The sequence below is a fragment of the Podarcis tiliguerta genome (genome assembly GCF_965153285.1).
Source record: "Podarcis tiliguerta genome assembly, chromosome: 3".
Classification (NCBI taxonomy): Eukaryota; Metazoa; Chordata; class Lepidosauria; order Squamata; family Lacertidae; genus Podarcis; species Podarcis tiliguerta.
In genome coordinates, this window is record NC_139536.1 from 11,591,382 (window position 1) to 11,616,621 (window position 25,240).

The window sequence follows — 25,240 nt, forward strand, 5'->3', positions numbered from 1 at the left end:
TTCACTTCCCACCATACTCCCCCCTTCACTTCACCCCCCCAAAAAAAAGTTTCCTAAAAAGACCTGCACTTAATCTGGTGCAAGTGAACCTTTGGTAAATAGCCTCTTGAAAGTGAAGCCCCTGCATGAAGTGGTTGCGAGGAAGAGGGGCATTTCTGTGTTGCGTGGCTACTCTGGTGACGCCCCAGAGATAACTTTGGATCCAAACAGGTGTTTCACAAGCACCTCTCTCTCTCTCTCTCTCTCTCTCTCTGGCCCACATTCCCGAGCCAAAAGTATATTTTTAAGAGAAGCTGGCGCTGCGCCCGATTCCCCAGCTGTGTTTTGTTTGGCTAATGTTTTAGGCTTGGGTGATAGGCGGGGGACACCTGTCGGACAAGATCCAAGGGGCTGTGCAAAGAGAGCAGCTTCCTCTTCTTTTCTGCCACGTGCTGTGTCCACGCAGAGCTCCACTCCCTGGCCAAAGAGGAGAATGTGAATTTCATGAGCCCGCATGCAAAAAAGCTATAGGGCCAAATTAGGCATGGCATTAATTGGACGAATGCCATTAGTGTGGATTTTTTTTAAAAAAGAAAATGTAAATACAGTGGTGCCTTGCAAGACGAAACGTGAGTCTCTTCGTCTAGCGGTTTTTTCGTCTTGCGAAGCAACCCTATTAGCGGATTAGCGCTATTAGCGGTTTAGCGGCTATTAGCGGCTATTAAAGGCTTAAGGGATTAGCGGATTAGCTGCTAAAAGGCTATTAGCAGCTTAGTGCCTTAGAAAAAGGGGGTGGGGAGCGGGAAAAAACCCCCAGGAATCGCAAGACATTTTCGTCTTGCGAAGCAAGCCCATAGGGAAATTCGTCCTGCAAAGCACCTCCAAAACGGAAAACCCTTTCGTCTAGTGGGTTTTCCGTCTTGCGAGGCATTCGTCTTGTGGGGCACCACTGTAGCTGCATCAAGGAGCCCTTAGTTGCATAGTTGAACTCTGCCTCTCCCTTACTATTTATTGTCCTGACAACGCAGCCCCTCCAATGCTATTTTCATTTGGAGGGAAGTCCCTAGTATAGCCCTGCCTCTTTGCCAAGCCCCTTGAAGTGAGCCTACGCTTGGTAATAGAGTCTGTGCTTGCACTTGCAAGGATATATTGCTTGGTGGATATATTCCTGCTCGGTGGATAGATTGCTCCTCGTGTTCTTCACCTTGAAATTCTGGCAATTTGCTGCACGACCGAAAAAAGTTCCTAGGTTTATTTGTTTTTGTTTACTTAAACATTTATACGCGCTTTCCCAGCAAATGGATCCAAAGCAGTGTACAACAAAAGAACAGAAAGGTTATTAGCCTGTTCTTAAAACATCATTATCTTCAGGTTATTAGAAATGAATCCGTGACCTGTAGTATTCTCCAGATTCTCATTTTCCAAAGAAGGAAAGGAGAAAAATGTTGGTTGGTTAGCATGCCTTTCATAGAAATTTGCCTATGTATGAAGAAAAAGAAGACCCCTTTTTACTGTCTTAAGAGTTACCAAAAAACACTTGCGTGTCGAGGTCCCCAGGGCCACCCCAATAACTCACACATCTCACAGAATTTTGTTTAAGGTTTTTGGCATAATTTTGGCCACAACTTTATTGAAATACAAATTTGTGAGTGGTTGCTTAGGCATTGGTTGCGACTATCTGCCCCCACCATGGGGGACAGACTGTGACATTCCGCACGATGCGAAAGTCAGAATAGGGGAGTACACTTGGGGGTTACGCGGAGCAGGGAACCTGCCCTCACCCCAAATGCAACCAGGAGCTCATTGCTATGGCCCGAGCCCCCTTGACAGAGTGGACAAGCAATAGTTAGCCCCCAATTCCTTTAATGGAATCCCTTGCAGCAGCAGCATTAGAGGGGCAGGCACTCAACCTACCAAGGGCAGGCACTCAACCACTTCCCCTCAACCAACCAAACCATAAACCAATGCCTAACCGCAACCTTACAAGTTGTGACGATTTGCTATGCAGTAGGCAAAAACCAAATGGCCCCAGCCAGTCAGCCAGATGGACAAAATTCCTACCAGGCCCCTGCCCCAAGAGCAGACGACCCCATGACAGGCATAGCAAGGTCAAAGTGAACAACCCTAATTCTAGGGAGGCGGGGACGGGCAATCCGATGCACGGTCAAAAAGAGGAAGCCCTAGCCTTGTGCAAGGAGTTTTAGCATTTCTGGCTATCAATCAACAAATGGCAACATTAACTTCTTCCCAACAACAAGGGAAGCCCCAATCGCATCAGTGGCCAGTGAACAACTAGCCCGCCCCCAACTTTGGAGTGTCCTGGTGGCCCCCACCGCAACACGTGATCTCCATGAAGGAGAACACGCTTTGTTTAAAAGCTGCAAAACGTCCATTCTTTCCCAAGTGGGTTCCCAGTTCCCATCCTGATGCACCCTTGTCAGATGTGGAAGTCCAAAAGCAACGCTGCAATTGCAACCCTCTAGCAAAACATTTTCTTCTCTTAAATACCATTCAAAGAATTAAACAACAAGAAGAGCATATGGACGGTGTTACAACCTCTTTCTCCTCAAATATATATACCTTTTATGTGGTTCCCCCCTGCCCCGTTTTTAAAGGAATGCCCTTTGACTGCCGTAGCTGCCTCGGTCTAAAATCTAAATGTAGAACGTAGCATATAGCTGCAAACATATGTTCTGCATTCCAAGGAATTACAGGGGAAACGGCCATTGGACGAGGGCTTAAAATACTGTGTGGTAGTCTGGGGTGTTCCTAACTGTGTATCAGCGAGGCTGCAGGCAGTTGCGTATATCAGATGACCTTTGAGTGCCCTAGCAGGAAGTGGAAAGGTTTGCTAGTCAGCTGTGCAAAATCTGAGTGCATGCAGGCACCCCTGGCAAGATGGATGCCAGAAGTGGTGAGTATGCGTTGTGGTGTCGAGGCTTGCGTTGCTGCGAGCTCTTGCATTTATTGTTTGGTTTGCACTCAAGAGACAGCGTGGTTCGGTGTGCGTTTTATTTAATTCTCTATTTTTTTTTTTTTTTTTTTTAATATATATTTATTGAAGTTTTCAAATAAAGCATATATTAGATAAGCACAACTTATCATTGTCCATTTAACATCTCTCAATTATTACATGGGACTCCCCCACACCTCCCGCATACACTTACATCATTATTAAATTTATTTCAAACAAATTATCATTTAACTCATCTTAATTAATAATCTTAATTTGGTTTGACATATAATTCAGCCTTAAATCTAATTTAATGGTAGACAATTATCTGCACTGGCATCCAATTCAACACTCAGCCAAATTACAATATTTTTGTAAATAAATCTTAAATTCCCTCCAGTCTTCTTCCATCCTTTCTTCTCCCTGGTCTCGAATTCTGCCGGTCATCTCGGCTAATTGCATATAGTCCATCAGTTGCATCTGCCATTCTTCCACAGTGGGTAGCTCCTGAGTTTTCCAATTCTTGGCAATTAATATTCTTGCTGCTGTTGTTGCGTACATAAAGAATGTTCTGTCCTTTTCTAACACACTCTGGCCTACAATACCCAGGAGAAAGGCCTCTGGTTTCTTAGTAAAGGTGTATTTAAACACCTTTTTTAATTCATTATATATCTTCTCCCAAAAGGCCTTCACTCTAGGGCAGGTCCACCAGAGGTGAAAAAATGTTCCTTCATTTTCCTTACATTTCCAACATTTGCTATCAGACGAATGGTATATTTTAGCCAGTTTAACAGGGGTCATGTACCATCTATACATCATTTTCATCACATTTTCCTTCAACGCATTACATGCAGTGAAGTTCAGCCCAGAGGTCCACAACCTTTCCCAATCTTCAAACATAATATTATACCCAATGTCCTGCGCCCATTTTATCATTGTTGATTTTACCATTTCGTCATGTGTGTTCCATTTCAGCAGCAAGTTATACATTCTTGAAAGTACCTTAGTCTTAGGTTCTAACAGTTCAGTTTCTAACTTTGACTTTTCCACTTGGAATCCTAGCTTTTTGTCATTTTTAAACACTTCTTTAATCTGAGCATATTGTAACCAGTCTCGCACTTTGTCTCTCATCTTTTCTAAACTCTGCAATTTCCAGTTGTCACCATCCTTTTCTATTATCTCCCAATATTTTGGCCAGTTGGCCTCCATATTGGCTCTTTTCCGAGCCTTAGCCTCCAGGGGTGACAGCCACCTCGGAGTTTTATTCTCCAGTAAGTCTTTATATTTTGTCCAGACATTAAAAACTGATTTTCTGACAATATGGTTCTTGAAGGCCTTATTTATCTTAGCTTTATCATACCATAAATATGCATGCCATCCAAACGCGTTATTAAAACCTTCCAAATCCAAGACATCCGTATCTTCAAGAAGTAACCAATCTTTTAACCAGCAGAAAGCTGCAGCTTCATAATACAACTTTAAATCTGGCAGGGCAAAGCCCCCTCTTTCTTTCGCATCTGTTAATATTTTAAATTTGATTCTGGGCTTTTTGCCCTGCCAGACAAATTTAGAAATATCTTTCTGCCACTTCCGGAAGCACTCTGTCTTGTCTACAATCTGCAGTGTCTGAAACAAAAATAACATTTTTGGCAATACATTCATCTTGATGGCAGCTATTCGGCCCAACAAAGAAAGTTTTAGTCTTGACCAACTATCCAAGTCTCTCTTAATCTCTGACCAACATTTTTCATAATTATCTTTAAATAAACTCAGATTTTTTGCTGTTATGTTTACCCCTAGGTATTTAACTTTTTTAACCACATTTAGTTCTGTCTCTTTCTGAAGCTGTTCCAACTCAGTATCTGTCAAGTTTTTCCCCAAAACTTTAGTTTTTTGCTTGTTTAACTTAAATCCTGCCACTCGACCAAAGTTTTGAATCAGTTGTAGTACTCTTTTCAAACTAGACTCCGGCTCCTGTAATGTCAGAACTAGGTCATCTGCAAAAGCTTTAAGTTTATATTGTTTCGCTCCGACCTGAATCCCTTCCACCAACCTGTCCCCCCTAATCATATTCAGGAGCACTTCCAGAACCGAAATAAACAGTAATGGGGAAATCGGGCAGCCTTGTCGTGTACCTTTTTCAATTTTAAACTCTTCTGTAACCACATTGTTAACTATCAGTTTAGCCTTTTGTTCTGAATATATTGCCTCAATCCCGTTCTCAAACCCCCGTCCCACTCCCATTTCTTTTAAATTCCCCTTCATAAATTTCCAAGATATGTTGTCGAAGGCTTTCTCCGCGTCTATAAAAATTAAAACTGCTTTAGTGTTTATGTTTGTTTGTAAAAGTTCCAATATGTCTATGATGTTCCTTGTGTTAGTAAACATATGTCTGCCCGGGAGAAAGCCTGCCTGGTCTTTATGGATTATCTCACTTAAAACTTTCTTAAATCTTCGTGCCAAAACATCTGCAAATATTTTGTAATCCACATTTAAAAGGGAGATGGGACGGTAGTTCTTGAGTTGTGTCTTTTCAGTTTCTGACTTTGGAATCAATGTGATAAATGCTTCTTTCCACGATTCAGGCGCCTTCTTCCCCTCCATTATTTCATTACTGACCTCCAACAAAGGTTGTATCAAATAATCCTTCAATGTCTTATAGTAGTTAGAGGTCAGTCCATCTGGCCCTGGTGATTTGCCCTGTTTCAGACTCTGGATGGCCTGTTCAATCTCTTGTCGTGTTATTTTGCCATTCAAAATTGTTCTATTTTCTTCTGACAGCTTTGCTAATCCATTTCTCTCCAAAAATTGTGTAATCTCTATTTCATCTTGTGGCCCTTGAGTGTATAGCTTTTTAAAATACCTCTGGAAGCACTTTCTAATCTCTCCCGGGTTCTGAATGTTCCTTCCTTCAACCTCTAAGTTTGTTACTGTATTTAATCTTTGTCTCCTTTTCAGCTGCCAGGCTAGCAGTTTCCCACATTTATTTGCCGATTCAAAAGTTTTTTGTTTCATTGTTTTAATCTTCCATTCTATTTCCTGATTTATCAGTTTGGAATATTGTGCCTGATAAAGTTTAATTTCTCTCAGAATCGGTTGGGACTTCGGGTTAGATCTTAACTTCTTCTCCAACTCTTTGATACTTTCCAGAATTTTATCTTTCTTTTCATTTTGCAGTCTTTTCTTTAAAGAATTCTGTTGAATCAAGAACCCTCTCATCACAGCTTTACTTGCATCCCAGATAGTTCTTTTTTCCACCGTAGTGTTCAAGTTAATCTCAAAATAGTCCTTTAAAGTTTTTTGGGCCTTCTTTACAATTCTTTGGTCTCTAAACAGGCCATCATTCATCTTCCATCTAAAGGAGCCGGTTGGGATCAATGTCATATCCATTCTCAAGGCGTTATGGTCGGAGCATGTTTTAGGGCAGATTTTCACCTTCCTCACCTTAGGTGCCAGACTTCTAGTTATCCATATTTGGTCGATTCGTGTCCAAGTCAGTTGAGCTTCAGAAAAGAATGTTCCTTCTCTTCCCAAGGGGTTTCTAACTCTCCAGATGTCAACCCAGTCCATATTGTCAGTCATTTCAAAAAAGGTCTTAGGTAGTCTTCCCTCTTTAGTAATGTTCTGGTTCTGTGACTTATCCATATTTGTTGATACTACCCCGTTCATGTCCCCCATCATGATGACGTTGTTGTAATCCAGATAATCCAGCATGGTCTCGTGCAACTTCTTATAAAAATCCGATTTTCCTTCATTTGGAGCATAAATTCCTAATATCAAAATTTTTTCTCCTTGATACTGTACTTCTATTGCGAGGATTCTTCCACTTTCATCTTTAAAGAGAAATTTTGGTGAAAGGCTCTCTTTTGCATAGATCACCACACCTCTCTTTTTAACTGTATCCGATGATATAAATTCTTGACCAAGCCTTTTATTTATTAACACCTTTCTATGGAGCCTAATCACATGTGTTTCTTGTAAGCATATAATGTCCAATTGTTCCTTTTTTAAAATATGAAAAATTTTAGACCTTTTTTCGGGACTGTTACAGCCATTTATGTTCCAGCTCAAAAGCTGCAGAGACATCCTGGATAGGTCTGGTTATTCTTTCTGGGGTGGTACCTTGTTCTCCGGTCCTTGAGGATCCGAGGGGGCGGGCTCCCCTGGAAGTTCTGGCGCTGGCAATCCAAGTCCTTTGTGGAGGTCTTCTCCGTGTGCTCCCAAAAACTTGTCTCTATCTTCCACTGTTTTGATTTTGATCTTTCTCCCTCTGTAGGTAAAGGATAATCCTTGTGGGAACTCCCACCTGAAGATAATTGCGTTGCTTCTCAACAGTCTTGCCAATTCCGTGTAGTTAGATCTAAGGTCCAGCAACTGCTTAGGAATGTCCTTGTAGATTTCAATTCTCTTGCCCAAAATGTCTAGTGACTTTTCGTAGTGCAGGCCCAAAATCTTGTCCCTTTCCTCCTTTGATCTCAGTGTTATCAAACAATCTCTGGGCTTCTCTGTCCTTCTGACTCTGCCAAGCCTGAAAGCAGATACGATTTTGAAGTCTTTTTCCTCTAACTTCCAAAACTTGGCAAATTCCTTAGTTAGAAATTCAATAAAATTATCTTCTTCCACCTCTGGTATTGACCGTATCCTCAAGTTGGTCTCCCTGTTTCGCAGTTCTGTCATCGAAAAGTAAATCTGATGTTCTCCAACTTGTTTGCTGAGTGGTCTTACTTCTTTCTCAAGTTCTTCCAGTCTTTGACTAGTATCTTCAGCCAGTTTACGATTTTCACCTACAGCCTCCTTTAATTCTCCAATAGACTGGGCATTCCGTGCAACTTGTCCAGTCAGCTTATTCAAGCTTTCTGTGTTCTGTTCAATTTTAGCTGTATGCAAATCAGCCTTCTTGTCCAGAGCCTCCAGTTTCTCCAAAATTTTCTCCAAGACAGAGCTACTTGTCCCTGAAGCCATATCTCCCAGGTGCAGCTCCTCTGTCTCTCCCTCCCCTGCCTGTATTAGGGAGGCCGCCTCTATGTCTGGAGGCAAAGTGGAAGGCAAGGCCGGCACAGAAGATCTGCGCTGTGAGGCTGCAGATAAAGTTAGAGTTGTTTGTTTAGTCCTTCCTCTTCTCCTTGCGCCACTCATTCCAAAGTTATCTGTAATCCAAGGTCAATCCAAGTTGTTCCCATGAGAAAGCAGAGTCCCAGATACAATAGTCAAACAGAGGCCGGGAAAGGGAAAGTAGGACAAAGTCACTGCTGTAAATCCAAAATCCTCTAGAGGGAGCTTAGTACGTCTTCAGGGAAAAGATCAAATCCAAGTTAAACTTGTAAATTTAAATCCATGTCCATCGCCTCCACAATGTATTATTTTTAGCAGAGTAAAACTTAAAGCAAAACAGTGTTTCTTACAGTGCCTTGACTGCAACAGTTTCAAAGTATCCAGTTCCAACTCAGAATGTTTCAAAACCTGAATTCAATGTATCCAAAGTTGCAAACTGATGCTCTTCCAGGCAGCTCCAGCACCAGAGATTCTTATTTATTTTGTAATCCACTGGTTCCACAGAAGAAGAGTATCAATGCACTCCCAATATGACCAGCAAAAGTCAATAGCTCAAAGTCTTTCACTCAGAAAACTACTTTAACAGGGTGCCAGCATTTAGTTAACGCATAACTTTTTGTCTCCACTCCTCCTGCTCTTTGCTTAAAGTTCAGTATAGCGGGAGATGGGCTTCCTGCTTATCCTCACTCCGTTTTCAGCCAAGTTTCAACTTTTTTAAAAAAGTTTTAAAAGTTTCAGAAAGTTCTCAAAAAGTTTCAGAAAGTTGACAAAAGTTTCAGAAAGTTTTCAATGTCCAAATTTACTCACGGGTTGTAGTTTCCAAAATTCAGAAAAGTTGCAGGAAGAAAGGACAGCGCTGACCGGCAACAGCAACGCGGCTTCACTTCGCTGTTTGCGCAACGACCCACAGCGCCGCTACCCCCTCCGCGATCCGGAGCCCCTTACGGGGTCCCTTCAACGTTTTGGGGGCTGCTTCTGGCGCCCGCCGGGTCCCGAGACCACAGGCTTCTGCCACCTGTGGTTTTCCTGAATGGGTCTCCGCTTCGCCGTAGCGGACGACCCGTTTACAGCGGAGCTCCCTTCTCCTTACTCGGAGAAGGCAGCCATTACCGGTCGCGCCGCCTCCGGAAGTCCGTTTTATTTAATTCTCTAGCGGAGGGGAGAATGTTCAGGATAGACACAGAATCCTTGTTTGCGCAGCAGCTGCAGTTGGCATTCCAGAGTTGTGCCGTGCTTTTTCATTTTTTAAGGTTTTAATAGGGAGACTGCAGAGCTCTGACTTATCCAGACAGTTGCATTAAAAGCACAGGAAAGATTGTAACTGGATGAGCTGTGTATGCGAGGCACTGTGCTAGCACTGCTATTTTTAGATTCACCAAGTGACGGTCCTTGCGCTTACCAAATGTAGTCAGACATTTGCTTTGGAATAGGCCTGGGTTGTTTCGTTTTGTTCTTTGAAGGGCAGAAATTGTAGATCCTTCACATTTGAAATGCGTTTGCCTCTGGGCAGGTGGCTGTTCAGAAACCCTTCTGTGTGTTCCTGCCAGTGGATACGTTTGGCTTTCATTTTAAAAGGAAGCAAAAGGCAGTTTATCTTGTACGTATTACTCAAGAACTGTACCAGTTGTGACCTAGAAAATGACTGTAGTGTTGTAATTGTTCAAATAAAAATACTAAAAAATAAATCCCAGGTTTAAATGTTTATGCACAGCGCACACACACACACACACAGGCTTGTATTTTGGGATTTGTGACTTAAGCTATAGGAGATAATGGCAGAAAAAAAAACAAACCACATATATATATACACACACTTACTGGTTCAAGGCACTCAGTGACTGCTTTCAGACATAATACTAAACCATGGTTTCATGTTACAGAAGTAAGTTGCAGCCAGTCTCAGGTTTCTCGCTCTTCCCCTCCCTATCTCCCACACACCCCAGAGGAGGATTTTGGCACGCACTACTTTCAGTTTCCTTTAATCTCTGTTTGTTGCATTAGAACCCAGGATTGTGGTTCGTCACTATTTATGGTCAGTTTCAAACAAGCTAACTTCAAACCATGGTTTCTGAAGCTGGCTTATTGAAGGGCAACCACAGGCTGCAGCTCTTGTCATATAGAACTCGGTGTAGTGTTGTGTCCAAACACAGCTATTGGCTCCCTCCATATTTTCCCCCCGAGTTAATTTGTCGACCAGGTGTGTTTGGAATCAGCCTTCTAAGGCAGCCAGACGCCTGTGTTCTGGTTCTTGAGACTCCTGTTTATATGGCTTCCATACAGTTATGAGTGTATGCATTCCTCACTTTGCAAAAATAAAACGTCACCTACGACTGGGTCACCTGTCAAGGCAAAGGTGTCTTTGAAAAGGCTTTTGGTTTGCATGTAAGCTGGTCCTATGGTGTGTTTGCTGTTGTGGTTTATTATTTTTTAAAAAACTATGTTGAGTTCATTGGTTTGGCTTTCGTTATACAATTGTTTTCAGTCATTATTAGCATCGGGGAGGAGTTCTAGATGTGGTGGCACAGAAACATTTTTAACAAACAGAAACAAAAATATTCAGTATGACAAAATCCTCTGGAAAAAAACCTGTTTCTTTAAACACTGCCTAATTTAAATATTGGAATGATTCCAATATTTGAGGCTTTCCTTCAACTGTAGCCCAATGTGGTTGGGATATCACTGATACTTTTACACGTTGTCAAGAAAAACAAAACAGAAGCATAATTGATGATACTGCTGTGACACACAGAGAGCCAGCAGTGACACTCTCTCCCACATCCTCTTTCAGCCCTATGCACTCTATCAAGGCTCAATTTAATTCTACTGGATCTGACTTTTACTCAAGATTGTCTGGAAAAGTGGAATGAACTTATGCATGACTTCTGTTTCTCCGTTTCGGGGGTGGCCAGAGGGAGTGGTGCCTGTGGTTCAAAAAGACAAATGTGCCCAAGGGCCAGTCCCTGGGGAACATGATTCCTGAATTTAATATCCAGTGTGGCATTCCATACTATATTCTATACTCTGGGGTTGCTGAACTCTGCTGTGTGCTGTTGCAGTGGAAGAAAATAAAGTGGTAGGAATGTTGTATTCAATATGCCAAATATGGTTTGCGGATTTCTTTGTGTTCCACACCTCTTCCCAAGAGCCTAGAACTCTGTATTAGCCCATAGAACAGCCTGGCTGTGACCTCTTAGGTAGGGAAGACTACAGAGTGAGTGCCATGACTGAACGTGAGATTTGAGCTGCAGTTTCCCCTGTCCAAGGTTCTGTTTGCCACAGCTCATGGAGGGCTATATGACTTGGTGAGTGGGCTTAGACCTGGCTTTCCCCATGTGCAAACAGAGCACTCTCTTCCTTACACCGTATTTTGCATAAGGGTGTTGTCGCTAATATATTTCTGTCTGCCCCTGTGAGATAAGACCTGTTGGAAATTGTATCCATTGTATTTTGGCCTTGATGGTGGAAACCTGTTGTGCTGGTAGGAAAGGAAAGCAGCCTTGTTCTTGAGAAAAGCGGTTTCGAAAACCCCATCCGTACACTGCTAGTGCCAGCCTGCTTATTCCGATTCCTGGGAACCTCAGGCCCAAATGAGCATCACTGCGCTGTGCTTGCTGCCTTCACCAAACCCATAACAAGAGACAACCTATATTGCTGTGATGGCGGGTACGTTCTCCTTCTGCTCACCTGGGCCAAGTAGTCTCTTCCTGAAGGAGCAGGTGAGAGAGAATTATACTCCAGGCCTGGTGGGGGCAGCACCAACCCCATCAGGGTTAAGGTGCTTCTTTGGCTTGTCTTTGGCATTGAATTACAAGAGGATCTGTCCTGGAGTGTCAACACAAGGGGGCTTGTGAAGAAGGCGCAGCAGAGACTGTATTTTTGGAGAATACTAAGGAAAAACCATCTTCCGCAGAAACTGCTGCTTGCCTTCTATCACTGTGCCATTGAGAGCGTGCTCACTTATGGCTTATGTGTGTGGTACGGAAGCTGTACTACCCAGGACAGGGTGGGGTTGTGCAGGGTTGTTAAGGCAGCAGAGAGCATTGTTGGCTGCCCACTCTCCACCTTAGAGCAGATTTATGCCACAAGGTGCCATAGGAAGGCACTGGACATAGTAAAAGATCCATCGCATCCTGGTCACTGTCTCTTCGAGCTCTTGCCGTTGGGACGGAGATACAGGACGATGAAGACAAGAACGAGCCGTCTTAAGAACAGCTTCTTCTCCAGAGCGATCTTGGCCCTGAATGGGAAGCCCGGACTTTGAAAGTCATCTAATCTCCCTTGCTGTATTATACTGTATTGTTTAACTAGTGTTTTTATGGAGCAGTCAAGTAATTTTGTTGTCCCCGAAGGGGGCAATGACAATAAAGATATTATTATTATTATTATTATTATTATTATTATTATTATTATTATTATTATCGCAGCGGCATATGAGGAAAAGCAAGCCCTGTACTGTTATTCTGACTTCCACTTAAACAGGATCCATTAACTTTTCTGAGCCATCGTGGTGTTTGACACCACACACGTACTAAATTTCCGTGGTAAAATCCCCAACATTCGATGCATGAGTGTGTTTTTATCTATGCATGTGTGTCAGAAGTGCATTCATATATACATTGTGTGTTTGTGTGTGGGGGAAAAAAGTCGGGGCTATATTGCTTTGACAATGTCTTCTAATCTCCTTTCTCTTTAAATCTCTCTAGTTGTTGACCTCCTTTACTGGCGAGACGTTAAGAAGACGGGCGTGGTGTTTGGAGCCAGCTTGTTCCTGCTGCTGTCATTAACGGTGTTCAGTATTGTGAGTGTGGTCGCGTACATTGCCTTGGTCCTCCTGTCTGTGACCATCAGTTTTAGGATATACAAGGGAGTTATCCAGGCAATCCAGAAGTCTGAGGAAGGCCACCCATTTAGGTGAGTGTGTCACCCTACCCACAATCAGTTGTTAAGGGGAGAGGATGTGAGGTTGTACACTCCCCTCCAAGCAAGACTTTGTTTTGCCCTTACCACCACTAGTTCATTTGTAATACCGCATATCCGTAGGAATCCTTGCTTGAGGCAGCTCTCATCAATAACCTACAAAATTCACTAATGGGCGCAAGGCATAAAACAACATTCAAATAGCCATATAAACAATTAACTAACCTAAACATCTCACGTTGACAAAATTAAGCGACCCACTGATAATCTCTACTGAAAAGTCCTTCTAGCTGTCCTGATGCCCAACACTAGTTGTCATGTGCCCTTGTAGCTCAATGCTAGAACACCTGCTTTGCATGCAGAAGGTTGTGGGTACAATTCTGGGCATCTCCAGGTGGGGGCTGTGAGATAACCCTGTCTGAAATCCTGGAGAGGCTCTCCTAGTCAGTGTAGACCATACTGAGCAAGATGGACTAATGATCTTAGCATAAGGTTGCTTCCTATGGTCTTATGATGATCATGCAGCTTCATTGGCTGTGCAATCAAGGTTTGCATGTAGAAGCACTAGGGTCTCTCGCTACCCCCAAAAAAGTACCTCTAGCTGTCCTCCTGCAAATGCAAACATGTCTCTTTCACACATCATGGTTGGCCAAACTTGCATTCTGCAAAGGATAATTATAACATTAATGTAGAGCAGGGCCATTTAATCCCATTTTAATGATGGGGAGGTTGGGTAGTAGTGTCTTCCCTAAGCCAGTCACTAGGGTCTAGCTAAACTGACTCTTGAGTGGAGATTTCTAGCTAATAATAATAATAAAAACTTTCTCCCACTCCTTTTCTATTCAGGGCTAGTCTCAGTAGGCTCCCCTATGTATCAGTTGTGCACATATCTGTGATTTTCCTTCTGCTTTGCTTTGGTGTCTTCACTGGGCTAACCATAGTCTTGGAGCAAACGCCAATTTGAGTTTCCCTTGGATTGACATTTGCTCCAACTGAGCTTTAAAGAGCGGGTTTTTGCAGGGGAAGCTCTGGAGCAAATAAAAGGGGCACTCAGAGAGCTTTAAATTGCGGGTCATGCCTGGAAAGAGCAGAGGAAAGGTAAGTGTGGACAAGCCCTTGTTCCTTTTCAGCCTTCCTGGGCTTTGGAACGGAGTAGTCTTGCAGGTAGCAGCTCCTGTTGTTGTTTGAGTAATCTTAGGTGCATGTAGAACGCTGCCGGTTTGCTTCACTGGAGTGCCGTAATTTTAGTGTTGGCACTGAATTGGAGGCTTTAAATGTTACCTGTCTGCCTTCGGCTGCCTTGGTACCTTTGAAGCCTTTGAGAAGGATGCAGAGCAGGGCCTGAGTTGACAACCTTAAATAGCAATTGAAACAACAAACAGGTTGATGATACAACGACTACTGCAATGGACACAAGATAATATATGAGAGCCAGTGTGGTGTAGTGGTTAAGAGCGGTAGTCTCATAATCTGGGGAACCAGGTTCGCGTCTCTGCTCCTCCACATGCAGCTGCTGGGTGACCTTGGGCCAGTCACACTTCTCTGAAGTCTCTCAGCCCCATTCACCTCACAGAGTGTTTGTTGTGGGGGAGGAAGGGAAAGGAGATTGTTAGCCGCTTTGAGACTCCTGAAGGGGAGTGAAAGGCGGGATATCAAATCCAAACTCTTCTTCTTCTTCATAATATCACCAAGTCAACTATCTGTAAAAACACTAAACGTCCATAAAAAATGGCAAAAGTAGTTTCTTTCCCAAATAGGTTTTATCTTAAACAATTGCAAACGCAGTAAACAAAGAGTTCACTTGTCATATATCAGTGGCTCAGTGCTCATTTCTTCTCTTTCCAAAATATATTTTATCTTGAACAATTGCAAACGCAGTAATAAAGAGTCCATTTGTGCCCGGACGTCGTTCCAGTAATCTGATGTTTAGTTGCTAAAGAGCTTAGTCATCGAGCTTTGTAGTAAATAATATACAAGAGAGAACAGTATATAAACGACTTAAAGCAGGGGTATGTGTGTCCCCATCTGCATATTTCTATCTGGAGGGGCATAGAAAGAGAACATAGAATCATAGAATCATAGAGTTGGAAGAGACCACAAGGGCCATCGAGTCCAACCCCCTGCCAAGCAGGAAACACCATCAGAGCACTCCTGACATATGGTTGTCAAGCCTCTGCTTAAAGACCTCCAAAGAAGGAGACTCCACCACACTCCTTGGCAGCAAATTCCACTGTCAAACAGCTCTTACTGTCAGGAAGTTCTTCCTAATGTTTAGGTGGAATCTTCTTTCTTGTAGTTTGGATCCATTGCTCCGTGTCCGCTTCTCTGGAGCAGCAGAAAACAACCTTTCTCCCTCCTCTAGGTGACATCCTTTTATATATTTGAACATGGACAATGTCCTTCAGTTTGTTAAACCTGCCTGTGAGCAGGCAGGCTCACAGAGGAGCAGTGCCAGCACCCTGAATTGGCCTGGAAGCAAATGGGAAGCCTGTGCAATTATTTGCTCCATTCATGAATCACTTTCCACAAGGCATCTCTAAAGGATATAATGGCACACAGTATATTAAAGCAGGTAGAAACAATTGCATATAAAAACAATAACAATTGCTATAAATATTTTTTTTTAAAAAAAAAACAGTTTAAAATGACAATATTGATTCAGATCTAGAACAGTTGCCAACTGGGATAAAGATGTTTGAAGGTTTGTTGGAAGACGAACGTCTTCAGCTGGTGCTGAAAATGGAGAAAGTTCCTGTCTATGTACAGTAGTTGTCACCATGTTGGTATTCTGTGCTTCAGCACTGGGCTTATATGTTAGTTGACGTGTAAGCTGACACATCAGCTATTAGTTGAATATCTCCCCCTGTTATGCACAGAGGGAGATAGCTATGGTCGTTGTTTAGTCGTTTAGTCGTGTCCGACTCTTCCTGACCCCATGGACCAGAGCACACCAGGCACTCCTGTCTTCCACTGCCTCCCACAGTTTGGTCAGACTCATGTTTATAGCTTCAAGAACATTGTCCAACCATCTCGTCCTCTGTCGTCCCCTTCTCCTTGTGCCCTCCATCTTTCCCAACATCAGGGTCTTTTCCAGGGAGTCTTCTCTTCTCATGAGGTGGCCAAAGTATTGGAGCCTCAGCTTCAGGATCTGTCCTTCCAGGGAGCACTCAGGGCTGATTTCCTTCAGAATGGATAGGTTTGATCTTCTTGCAGTCCATGGGACTCTCAAGAGTCTCCTCCAGCACCAGAATTCAAAAGCATCAATTCTTCGGTGATCAGCCTTCTTTATGGTCCAGCTCTCACTTCCCTACATCATCTATGGTCATAGAATCATAGAACTGAAGAATTGGAAGGGACATCTAGTCCAACCCCCTGCAGTGCAGGAATCCCAGCTAGAGCATCCATGACAAATGACCACCATCCTTGTGCTCACTGTGTCCCTTGGCCTGCTTGCCGTACAGCAGCTCTTGCTGATCAGCATGCAAATTTGCTTCTTCCCCTTCCCTGACCTCCTATCTCTGGGCTGTAAAACTCTTTAGAGCAAAGGTTTATGCTTAAGTTATTTGTAAAGCTCCTAGCCCCGTTTTAATGGAAGCAATTAAAGGTTGACAGAGCAACAGATTTACTCAATGCTAACTTAGGAGTCTAATCCATTGGAAGATGGCTTACCAGACACCTCACAATGCATGCTGGTATGTGCCCTCCTCCACATACCAACAGTCTTGCAGATCTCCATAATAAAAATTATGCACATTAGTGCAAAAAAGAAAAGAAAAGATTACTGTTTTCTTTCCTGCTACTACATGTTTACCCAGGTAGGTTTGGATCCTTAGGCATTTATCATAATTTCACAATGCACTTCAGTACAGTAATGTTTCATTACACTATATTGCATTGGTATGGTATATCAAGAATTTCATAATCTTTGGCCGTTTGAGAAGCATTGGAACCTACATAGCCAACACTGAACCATCTCAAAAGCAATGCCACCACTTTTGAATTGGGCAGTTGTGAAACTTGCAGTAGCTTTAAAATCAGGTACCTTTCACGACAAGAAAAGCATCGTGCAAGCAGAATCGGCAGATGCTACATGCCTGTCTAAGAAGCATCTTGAAAACTTCAAGGATACCACATTTCTGCAAATAGGATAAAAGGGGAGGAATTTGACATTGTGCTAAAGTGGTGGTTCCATCAGGGCGAACATTTTAGCTTGCTAAATGCAACAGTCCCCCTCTCCTCCTTCTGCGTTCTTTCCTGGGGGTTCTCCTAACCCCCAGAGGCAATTTTGAAGGGCTGGGATGGGCTGAAGCATTTATTTCCCCTTTTAAAATATTTAAAATATGTTGGGCTGATTGGCAAGAGGTTAGTGGGACCAAAGTAGAACTTTGAGGGTTGCGATATTCTGGGAAGTGGGTTTGCGTAATGCAGTGAAGCTGTGGGAGTGTTAGTTTTTTTGTTTCAAAACAAAGGCTCTTCTTTGGACTGAGTAGGACATCATCTCCAGTTATATCTAGCCAAAAAGACATTTGATTTTGTTGCCAAGCCTGTGCAAAAAGGCACAGCCTTATTTTATTTTTTTACCTTTCATTTACCTGCTTCAAGTGGCCAGGCATTTGCTTCTACCATTTAAGTGCAGTTTAATGAACTAATTGTGCCCGTTCTTGGAAAGACCTAGGGTTTTAAGTGCGGCAGCTTCACTGCTGTGAATAAATTATAGAGTGCCTCACGCTTGGGTCTTTGTCTATCTATACAATTCTTGAGTGCCATGACCTTCCCCGTTGTTTCTCCATTGTGCTCTGGCTGAGAGCTTGGAGAGCTCCAAGAATCTCGTGCTGCCAAGTCGAATGTTATGAACGGCGCTTTCCCTCTTTTAGGGCTTACTTGGATAAAGATGTCGCTGTGTCTGAGGAGCTTGTGCAAAAATACAGCCATATGGTGCTTGGCCACTTCAACAACACAGTTAAGGAGCTCAGACGCCTCTTCCTAGTGGACGACTTGGTGGATTCGCTAAAGGTAAGAGACTTCCATTATTTTCAACCTTTCCGGAGTATATACTTGCAGAAGGGGAGGGAATCCTGTCCAGGTAGACCTGAAGGACCATCTGGTGTTTGCCAAATGCAGTAAAGCACGTGAGGTGGGCAGGGATGTGGCTGTATGGTTTTAGAGCAGGGATGGCGAACTGTGCCTTTGCTTTGGATGTTGTTGGGACTCCAGCTCCCATCAGCCCCAGCCAGAAGGGGTGATGGGAGTTGCAGTCTAGCAACACATGGAGGGCAGCAAGTTCCCCACCCACACGTTAGAGGTTCTAATGACCACTGGGGGGTATGTGGGCCTATTTGGATTTCAGTTCCCTTGTAAGTCTCACTCAGTATTTATGCCCATTCTTAAATTAGCCAGGCATATTTGAAATTTGTTGCTTTAGAAGCAAGGTTCGTCTGTATTAATTGACTTTTGGGCCAGAAGCCGGAGACTTGGGATACTTCCATACTAGTTATTTAAGGTGGAACTGCCATGGTTTGATCACAGTTTGGGTGGGCACCCATCCAACAGCATCATCTAGTATTTTTGATATTTGTCTTCCGTCTGAATTCCTAGTCCCATCTTTATCAATGCCCTTTCCCAGTTGAGGAAGGCTGCTTTAGAGCTGCTCTTCTGCCTTTTTGAAAGGGTGAATTTTGGACACTAGTTTGGACCTGTCACAGGTCAGCATACATTCCTTATAAAATTTATGACTGGTGCCATTTCATGACCACGTTTTTGACTTTTAATCCTTTCATTATTGCTAAAAACACTTCTCCAGCTATTAAAAAGAGAGAGAGAGATAATGCTATGATGTTTGTGATTTAATTATTCCCACTTTATAGTGTTATGGTGTTTGAACTCTATTGCACCATAATACCGAAACTGGCATAATAGCGTTATAATAGCGTTATGGCGTTACAGTGCTTTCATTAAAGAAAAGTTACAGCTGGAAAAGGATTTCAGCAATTTGAAGCATTGGCTTTTAAAAATGTATGGGGGTCATTAAAAATGGCACCCACCAAAAAAGGTTGTGAATGTGTGTTGTACTTCAGATGGCCCCCACCCATGGATTCTCTGTAGACAGTATACAATGTTGTAAACATTGGCAAAGCAGAATACTTCCAATAGAATAAAAGTCTTTGATCCAACTGGCAAAACAAGAAGAAGAAACCTCTGATATGAAAAATTAATTTCAGCTGTCAGTAAAGTCTTCATTCTTGCCCTGAACAAGGGAATATTCTGCAGTTCCTTTCCAGCTCGTTGATTTAGCATTCTGCCGATCTTTCATGCTTCAAAAGACTTGCATAACTACGTAGGTTTATATGAAGTGGAGCACGTAGGAAGTGCTTCTGAAATAGAAGATAGCTTGGATATTTTCTTTACCCATCTAAAACCATGATTGGTTTCAGATCTAGGCTAGAGTAGCTGATACCGTAGGGCTGTGGACCTTTAATATTTAACCACTTATTTTCTTATTTAACTACTTTATTTTCCATCTGCAAAAAGGCCACCTTAGAGTGCATTTAAATGCCACTTTACAACTTCTTGCTACTGGATAATTCCAGTTGAGAGGTTGATGATCTGAGCAAAGTTTTCCAGTGTTGGTATAGCCACTTCTATGGGAGTCTTCAACAGCCCTGGAGGAGGATCAACTATCTCCTTATCAGAAAATCTGAGTTACTACCTGACACTGTTGATTTGACTGAAGCCGATCTGTTTTGCTTTACTGACTTACAGAAGTTGCTCACTGGCAACTTTGGGGTGTTGAAATTTCAACTCCCTGACTTGGTTCAATTGCTGGTGTTGCCTTAGCAAGAGACAAGCCAGTGTCCTCTCTTGCTCTGCTGAATGCTTTCTCCCAGAAGTCAGCTGCATAAAGCAAGATTGAAGCAACCCATTCCTAAAATGTAAAAGGAAATTCCTGAAGGATGGTTCTGTGGAACTCAAGATGAGTTGGAACAAAATAAAACCTTTAGCATCGTTTTGTTCTCCCCACTGCAGTTGTTTGAGGCTTAAGAACACCAGAGGAATCCTGCTGTATAAGAACAGATATCTGTCTACTCTAGCATTCCAGGTCAGGAGTGGTCAAAATGGTATCCTCCAGATGTTGCTTGACTACATCTCCCATCACCATTGACCATTGGCTGTGCTAGCTGGAGCTGCCGGGATGGGTGGCACTGTGGGTTAAACCACAGAGCCTAGAGCTTGCTGATTAGAAGGTCGGCGGTTCGAATCCCCGCGACGGGGTGAGCTCCTGTTGCTCAGTCCCTGCTCCTGCCAACCTAGCAGTTCGAAAGCACGTCAAAGTGCAAGTAGATAAAAAGGTACCACTCCGGCGTGAAGGTAAACAGCATTTCCATGTGCTGCTCTGCTTCGCCAGAAGCGGATTAGTCATGCTGGCCACATGACCCGGAAGCTGTACACCGGCTCCCTCAGCCAATAAAGCGAGATGAGCGCCGCAACCCCAGAGTCGGTCACGACTGGACCTAATGGTCAGGGGTCTCTTTACCTTTTAACATCTGGAAAGCCATCAACCCAAAGTTGATTTAGAATCGTTTCACGCTGAGGTTCATATTGTGTGTTCCCCCTCCCCCCACAAAGGGAAGAAGATATTTCTCTGAAGTGTGTGGAGTTTTTTTATTAATGACTTTTGGATGAGTTTTCCCTCTGGTTTGCAGTATCTTCGGCATCCCACCCCCTTCTGGGGAAAGGCCTGCGGTCAGCCATATTTAAAATGCCAAAGAGGCAGTGGAAACTGCCCCATTCCTTAAATTCGGAAACTCAGGCAGCCTAGGAGATGCCAGTCACATGTGCTGGAGGGATTGCTCAACAGTTTCCCAATACTATTTGCCTGGTGATGATGGCAGATCAAAGAACTCCCAGCTATGCAGTGATGGCAAAGTAGCGGAGCAGGAGGTTTGCTGAAAAGTTTTCTGTCATACTGGGATTTTATCAAGATCTGCTGTAGCGATTGCAGCACAGTATAAATTCGCCAAAACATATGGTCCAGCCAGTCTTATTCTGCCACAGGACTCGCTCCTATCTTTAGTATCTTCAAACTGTGTTAAGGGGTCAGCTGTTCAGTGTTGGGTTTGGGGTTGATTATTTTTCTTGCTAAATATAGTAGGAGTCACTTGAGGAGGCATATAACAGATCACATATTGGTTTAACGCAGCCTTTCTCAACCTTGGGTCCCCAGATGTTGTTGGACTACAACTCCCATCATCCCGGCCCACTGGTCCTGGTTGCTAGGGATGGTGGGAGTTGTAGTCCAACACCATCCAGGGACTCAAGGTTGAGAGAGGCTGGTTTAATGCCATTTAGCCCAGTATGACAGGATCAAAAGCCTTAGGAGCAAGGGCCAAATGTGCTCCTCCATGACATTTGGTCTGGCCTTTGGAATTCTCCCCGGGTTACATTCCTCATGGTTTTGCTACACACCCTCTCTTGCCTGGCTTTAAACTCTGGAAATGCCTCTTTCTTGTTGATGGAAGATAGAGGTGTGTGTGTTGGGGGTGTCTGCTTCCTGTAGTGGTCCCCATGCTCTTGGCTAACTATATGGCAGAGCCATATGGGCAGGGATGATTCTGCAATGCTGTGTTGTCATGGGTTCATGTAACTGAGCCTGCCTGGTGGACTGACTTTCCTGTAAGATGCACCCTGTCCTATCTCAAAAGAATTCTTGCTTAAGCTTACAGCCTTAAAAAGAAGAAGACGACATACAAGGGCCCTTGCCTGGAAAGAGATTTAGGTATCTTATCTGAGCCTTAACATCTGCTAAGACTTGCAGCCGGTTCTGAGATAAGCCAGAGTACTGCAGAAACAGCCCTTTGCCCATAGTTGCTGTATAAGTAAGACTTCTATGCAGTTTCTGAAATAGTGGTTGATTTTTTAACAATTCCCTAGTGGCTCTTAAGCAATGTGATGAGCAGCCACGTTGCAGGGAAGGCAAGGTTTCTAACCCTTTGGAGGAAAAGGCAAGCTTACGCACCACAAAATGTTTTGTTATGGATGTGCAGAATGACCTGGCCTTGTCAAAAACTCTGCAACAACTGTAGACCTCAGATTGTCGTATACATGCCAGGGGGTGGGGACCTCAGGCTCTGTGTTTGTGTGAACAAGTGATTGCAGCCCTCCAGGACTGTCTAACCTCACTGGCCTTTCTCCACATACTCCTTGAGTGCTTTTGTCTACCTGGAATGTGGCCTTGAAGAATGGAAAGGGCTACGTGTAAAACCTCTGGGGTTTCTGTGACTGCAATGCATCCTTCTGTGCCAAGGAGTTTTTGTGCATTCCCTACTTTTGCATCTGGCCACACCTTCTTCCCCCCGCTGCTGACATGTGGCCTCTGCAAGGTTGTCCGTAATAATAATAATAATAATAATAATAATAATAATAATAATAATAATAAACAATTTATTTATACCCCGCCCATCTGGGAGGCTCCCAATCGAGTGCTAAAAGCAATACAGCATTAAATATTAAAAACTTCCCTAAACAGGGCTGCCTTCAGATGTCTTTTAAAGATAAGATAGCTGCTTATTTCCTTCACATCTGAAGGGCGTTCCACAGGGCGGGTGCCACTACCGAGAAGGCCCTCTTGTCTGGTTCCCTGTAACCTCACTTCTCCCAATGAGGGAACTGCCAGAAGGCCCTCGGTGCTGGACCTCAGTGTCTGGGCTGAACGATGGGGGTGGAGACGCTCCTTCAGGTATACAGGTAACATGGTATTCAGGTAACATGGCCCTCAGCCCGAGAAGGGTTCCCTTTGCCTGATAAATGCCACCAGGCATTTTCTGCTGCATTTTCTTGTCGGTGCTTCCCAGGGTGCTGTGCACGCCATGCTTTTAAGTGAAAAGTACTGTGCCAAGGCGAGAATGCATAATCTTAAATCTACATAGAAGCCTCTCCCAGCAACCCCAGATTGCATGCAGTGGTCAGAGATGAAGGGAGGTGCAGACCAGCAGCATCTACAGGGCCACAGGTGTGCTGCTGCTGGCTTAAGCGTTCAGCAGGAGCCTCTGTTGCAGGTGTTGCAGCCAGTGGAAGAGGAAAAGGGGTATTAACTGGAGATGGGTTGCTAGCTCTTTGTCACCAGTCCCAGGAGTACCCATTTAATAGTGACATTACCAGCATTGCAGGTGCCAAGCGAAAGCTTCTGTATATTCTCCTTGGGCAGTGCTTCTCAAACTTGGATCCCCAAGTTTGTTGTTGGACCACAACTCCCATGATCCCTAGCTTGCAGGACCAGTGGTCAGAGGTGCTGGGAGTTGTAGTCCAGGAACAACTGGAGACCCAAGTTTTTTTTGGGGAGGGGGACTCAGGATACCTTTGGTTAACCAAGGGTCACAAGCAAGGGTTTCTTAAAAGGTAAAGGGACCCCTGACCATTAGGTCCAGTCATGACCAACTCTGGGGTTGCGGCACTCATCTAGCTTTATTGGCCAAGGGAGCTGGCGTACAGCTTCCAGGTCATGTGGTCAGCATGACTAAGCCGCTTCTAGTGAACCAGAGCAGCGCACAGAAATGCCGTTTACCTTCCCGCCAGAGCGGTACCTATTTATCTACTTGCACTTTGACGTGCTTTCAAACTGCTAGATTGGCCAGGAGCAGGGACCGAGCAACGGGAGCTCACCCCGTCAAGGGAATTCGAACCGCCGACCTTCTGATCAGCAAGTCCTAGGCTCTGTGGTTTAACCCACAGTGCCACTGGCATCCCAGGGGTTTCTTAGAATGCAAGAATGAGAAATACAGGGTGTAGGGGGAAACAGTGCCATTGAGTCTTTGGATAAACTCTTGCAAATTTGCCATTTTTTACTACTTTTTAAATTCATTGCAGATTTTTCTTAAAAAAATTAACTCAGTTCATAGTTATATCTTAGAGGCTTGTAACCTACTTCGAACATTATCCAATAAAAAAGAAAACCCAGCCCAAGTAATAAATACTTCTAAGTAAATGATTGTGCAAATGTACCCTTAGTCATTTTGTTCAGAGAGCCCTTCCCCTACTGAACGTTTTGCCCTCAGATTAGCAGTGGGAATCAGCTGACCTGGGAACTCTCACCCACCACCCCACATGCAACACATTAGTGATTCAGCACTTCCAGGTCACACACCCACACCCCTGCCCTTCTTACTTGGCAAGCAGATCTTAAACCCTCTGGCAACTAGTAGGGCTCTATCTCATCCCGGGACACGTTGGTCTCGTTCCCTTATTTCTCATGTTACATTTGGAATAGTAAAGGTGATTCTCCCTCACCTCCTCCAGTTTCACAGGGTTGGGGTTTCGGGTTTGCAATTAACTAGTTGCTTAGGAAAGGTAAACATTTTGCCCTCCTTGCTTCCTCTCTCAAGTCCTAAAGAGCCACCAGTTCCTTGAGAAGAGAGACCACAGACCAAGTTGTTTCTCAAGTTCAGTCCCTGGTGAGCTGGGCAGAAAGGATGTCAAGTTAGCAGGACCAAAAGAGACTTGACGCACTGCTGTATCCCAAGCCAGACCACTCGTCCATCTTGCTTAGCGTTGTCTGAACTGAATGGCAGCAGCTCTCCAGGGTTCCAGGCAGGGCTCTCTCCCAGCCCTACCTGCAGGTGCCAGGGAGCGTCTACATGCAAAGCAGATGTTCTACCATGGATCATGGCTCCTCCCCAGCTCCCTGCCTGAAATAACAGAGAGCTGCTGGGCTGGATGGACTGGTGCTTCTTTGACACAGCAAGTGGGAACTGTGCACATCCACAGCTCTGCAGTTAAAGATTTTGCAAAGCTGCTTCCCCCCTTCTAGACTTAAGACCAGAGATGGGGAGCCTGTGGCTCTCCAAGTGCTAAAGCTAAAGGTACCCCTGCCCGTACGGGCCAGTCTTGACAGACTCTAGGGTTGTGCGCCCATCTCACTCAAAGAGGCCGAGGGCCAGCGCTGTCCGCAGACACTTCCGGGTCACGTGGCCAGCGTGACAAGCTGCATCTGGCGAGCCAGAGCCGCACACGGAACGCCGTTTACCTTCCCGCTAGTAAGTGATCCCTATTTATCTACTTCCACCCGGGGGTGCTTTCTAACTGCTAGGTTGGCAGGAGCTGGGACCGAGCGACGGGAGCGCACCCCGCCGCGGGGATTCGAACTGCTGACCTTTTGATCGGCAAGCCCTAGGCACTGAGGCTTTTACCCACAGCGCCACCCGCGTCCCTAAGTGTCTCCAAGTCCCCGCGTCTCCAAGTGCTACTGGACGCCAACTCTCATCAGGTCCCTACCGATGAAAGAAGAATGAAGTTGATGGACTATGCAGAATTAGATAAATTAACAGGAAGGATTCGAAACCTGCGAGA

The 25,240-nt window shown here is 44.1% G+C and overlaps 1 protein-coding gene across 6 annotated transcripts in view; it reads left to right on the plus strand.

The window, feature by feature from the left end:
* Nucleotides 1-25,240, plus strand: part of RTN4 (reticulon 4) — a 73,887-nt gene that overhangs the window by 41,225 nt on the left and 7,422 nt on the right. For 5 of the 6 annotated variants that reach the window (XM_083432506.1, XM_083432503.1, XM_083432505.1 and 2 more), the window contains 2 exons: nt 12,688-12,895; nt 17,776-17,914. In XM_083432506.1, coding sequence (XP_083288632.1) covers nt 12,688-12,895; nt 17,776-17,914 — 347 coding nt within the window. Of the gene's footprint in view, nt 1-2,514; nt 2,894-12,687; nt 12,896-17,775; nt 17,915-25,240 lie in introns of those variants that run through there. The other variant, XM_083432508.1, reaches the window with a different exon arrangement.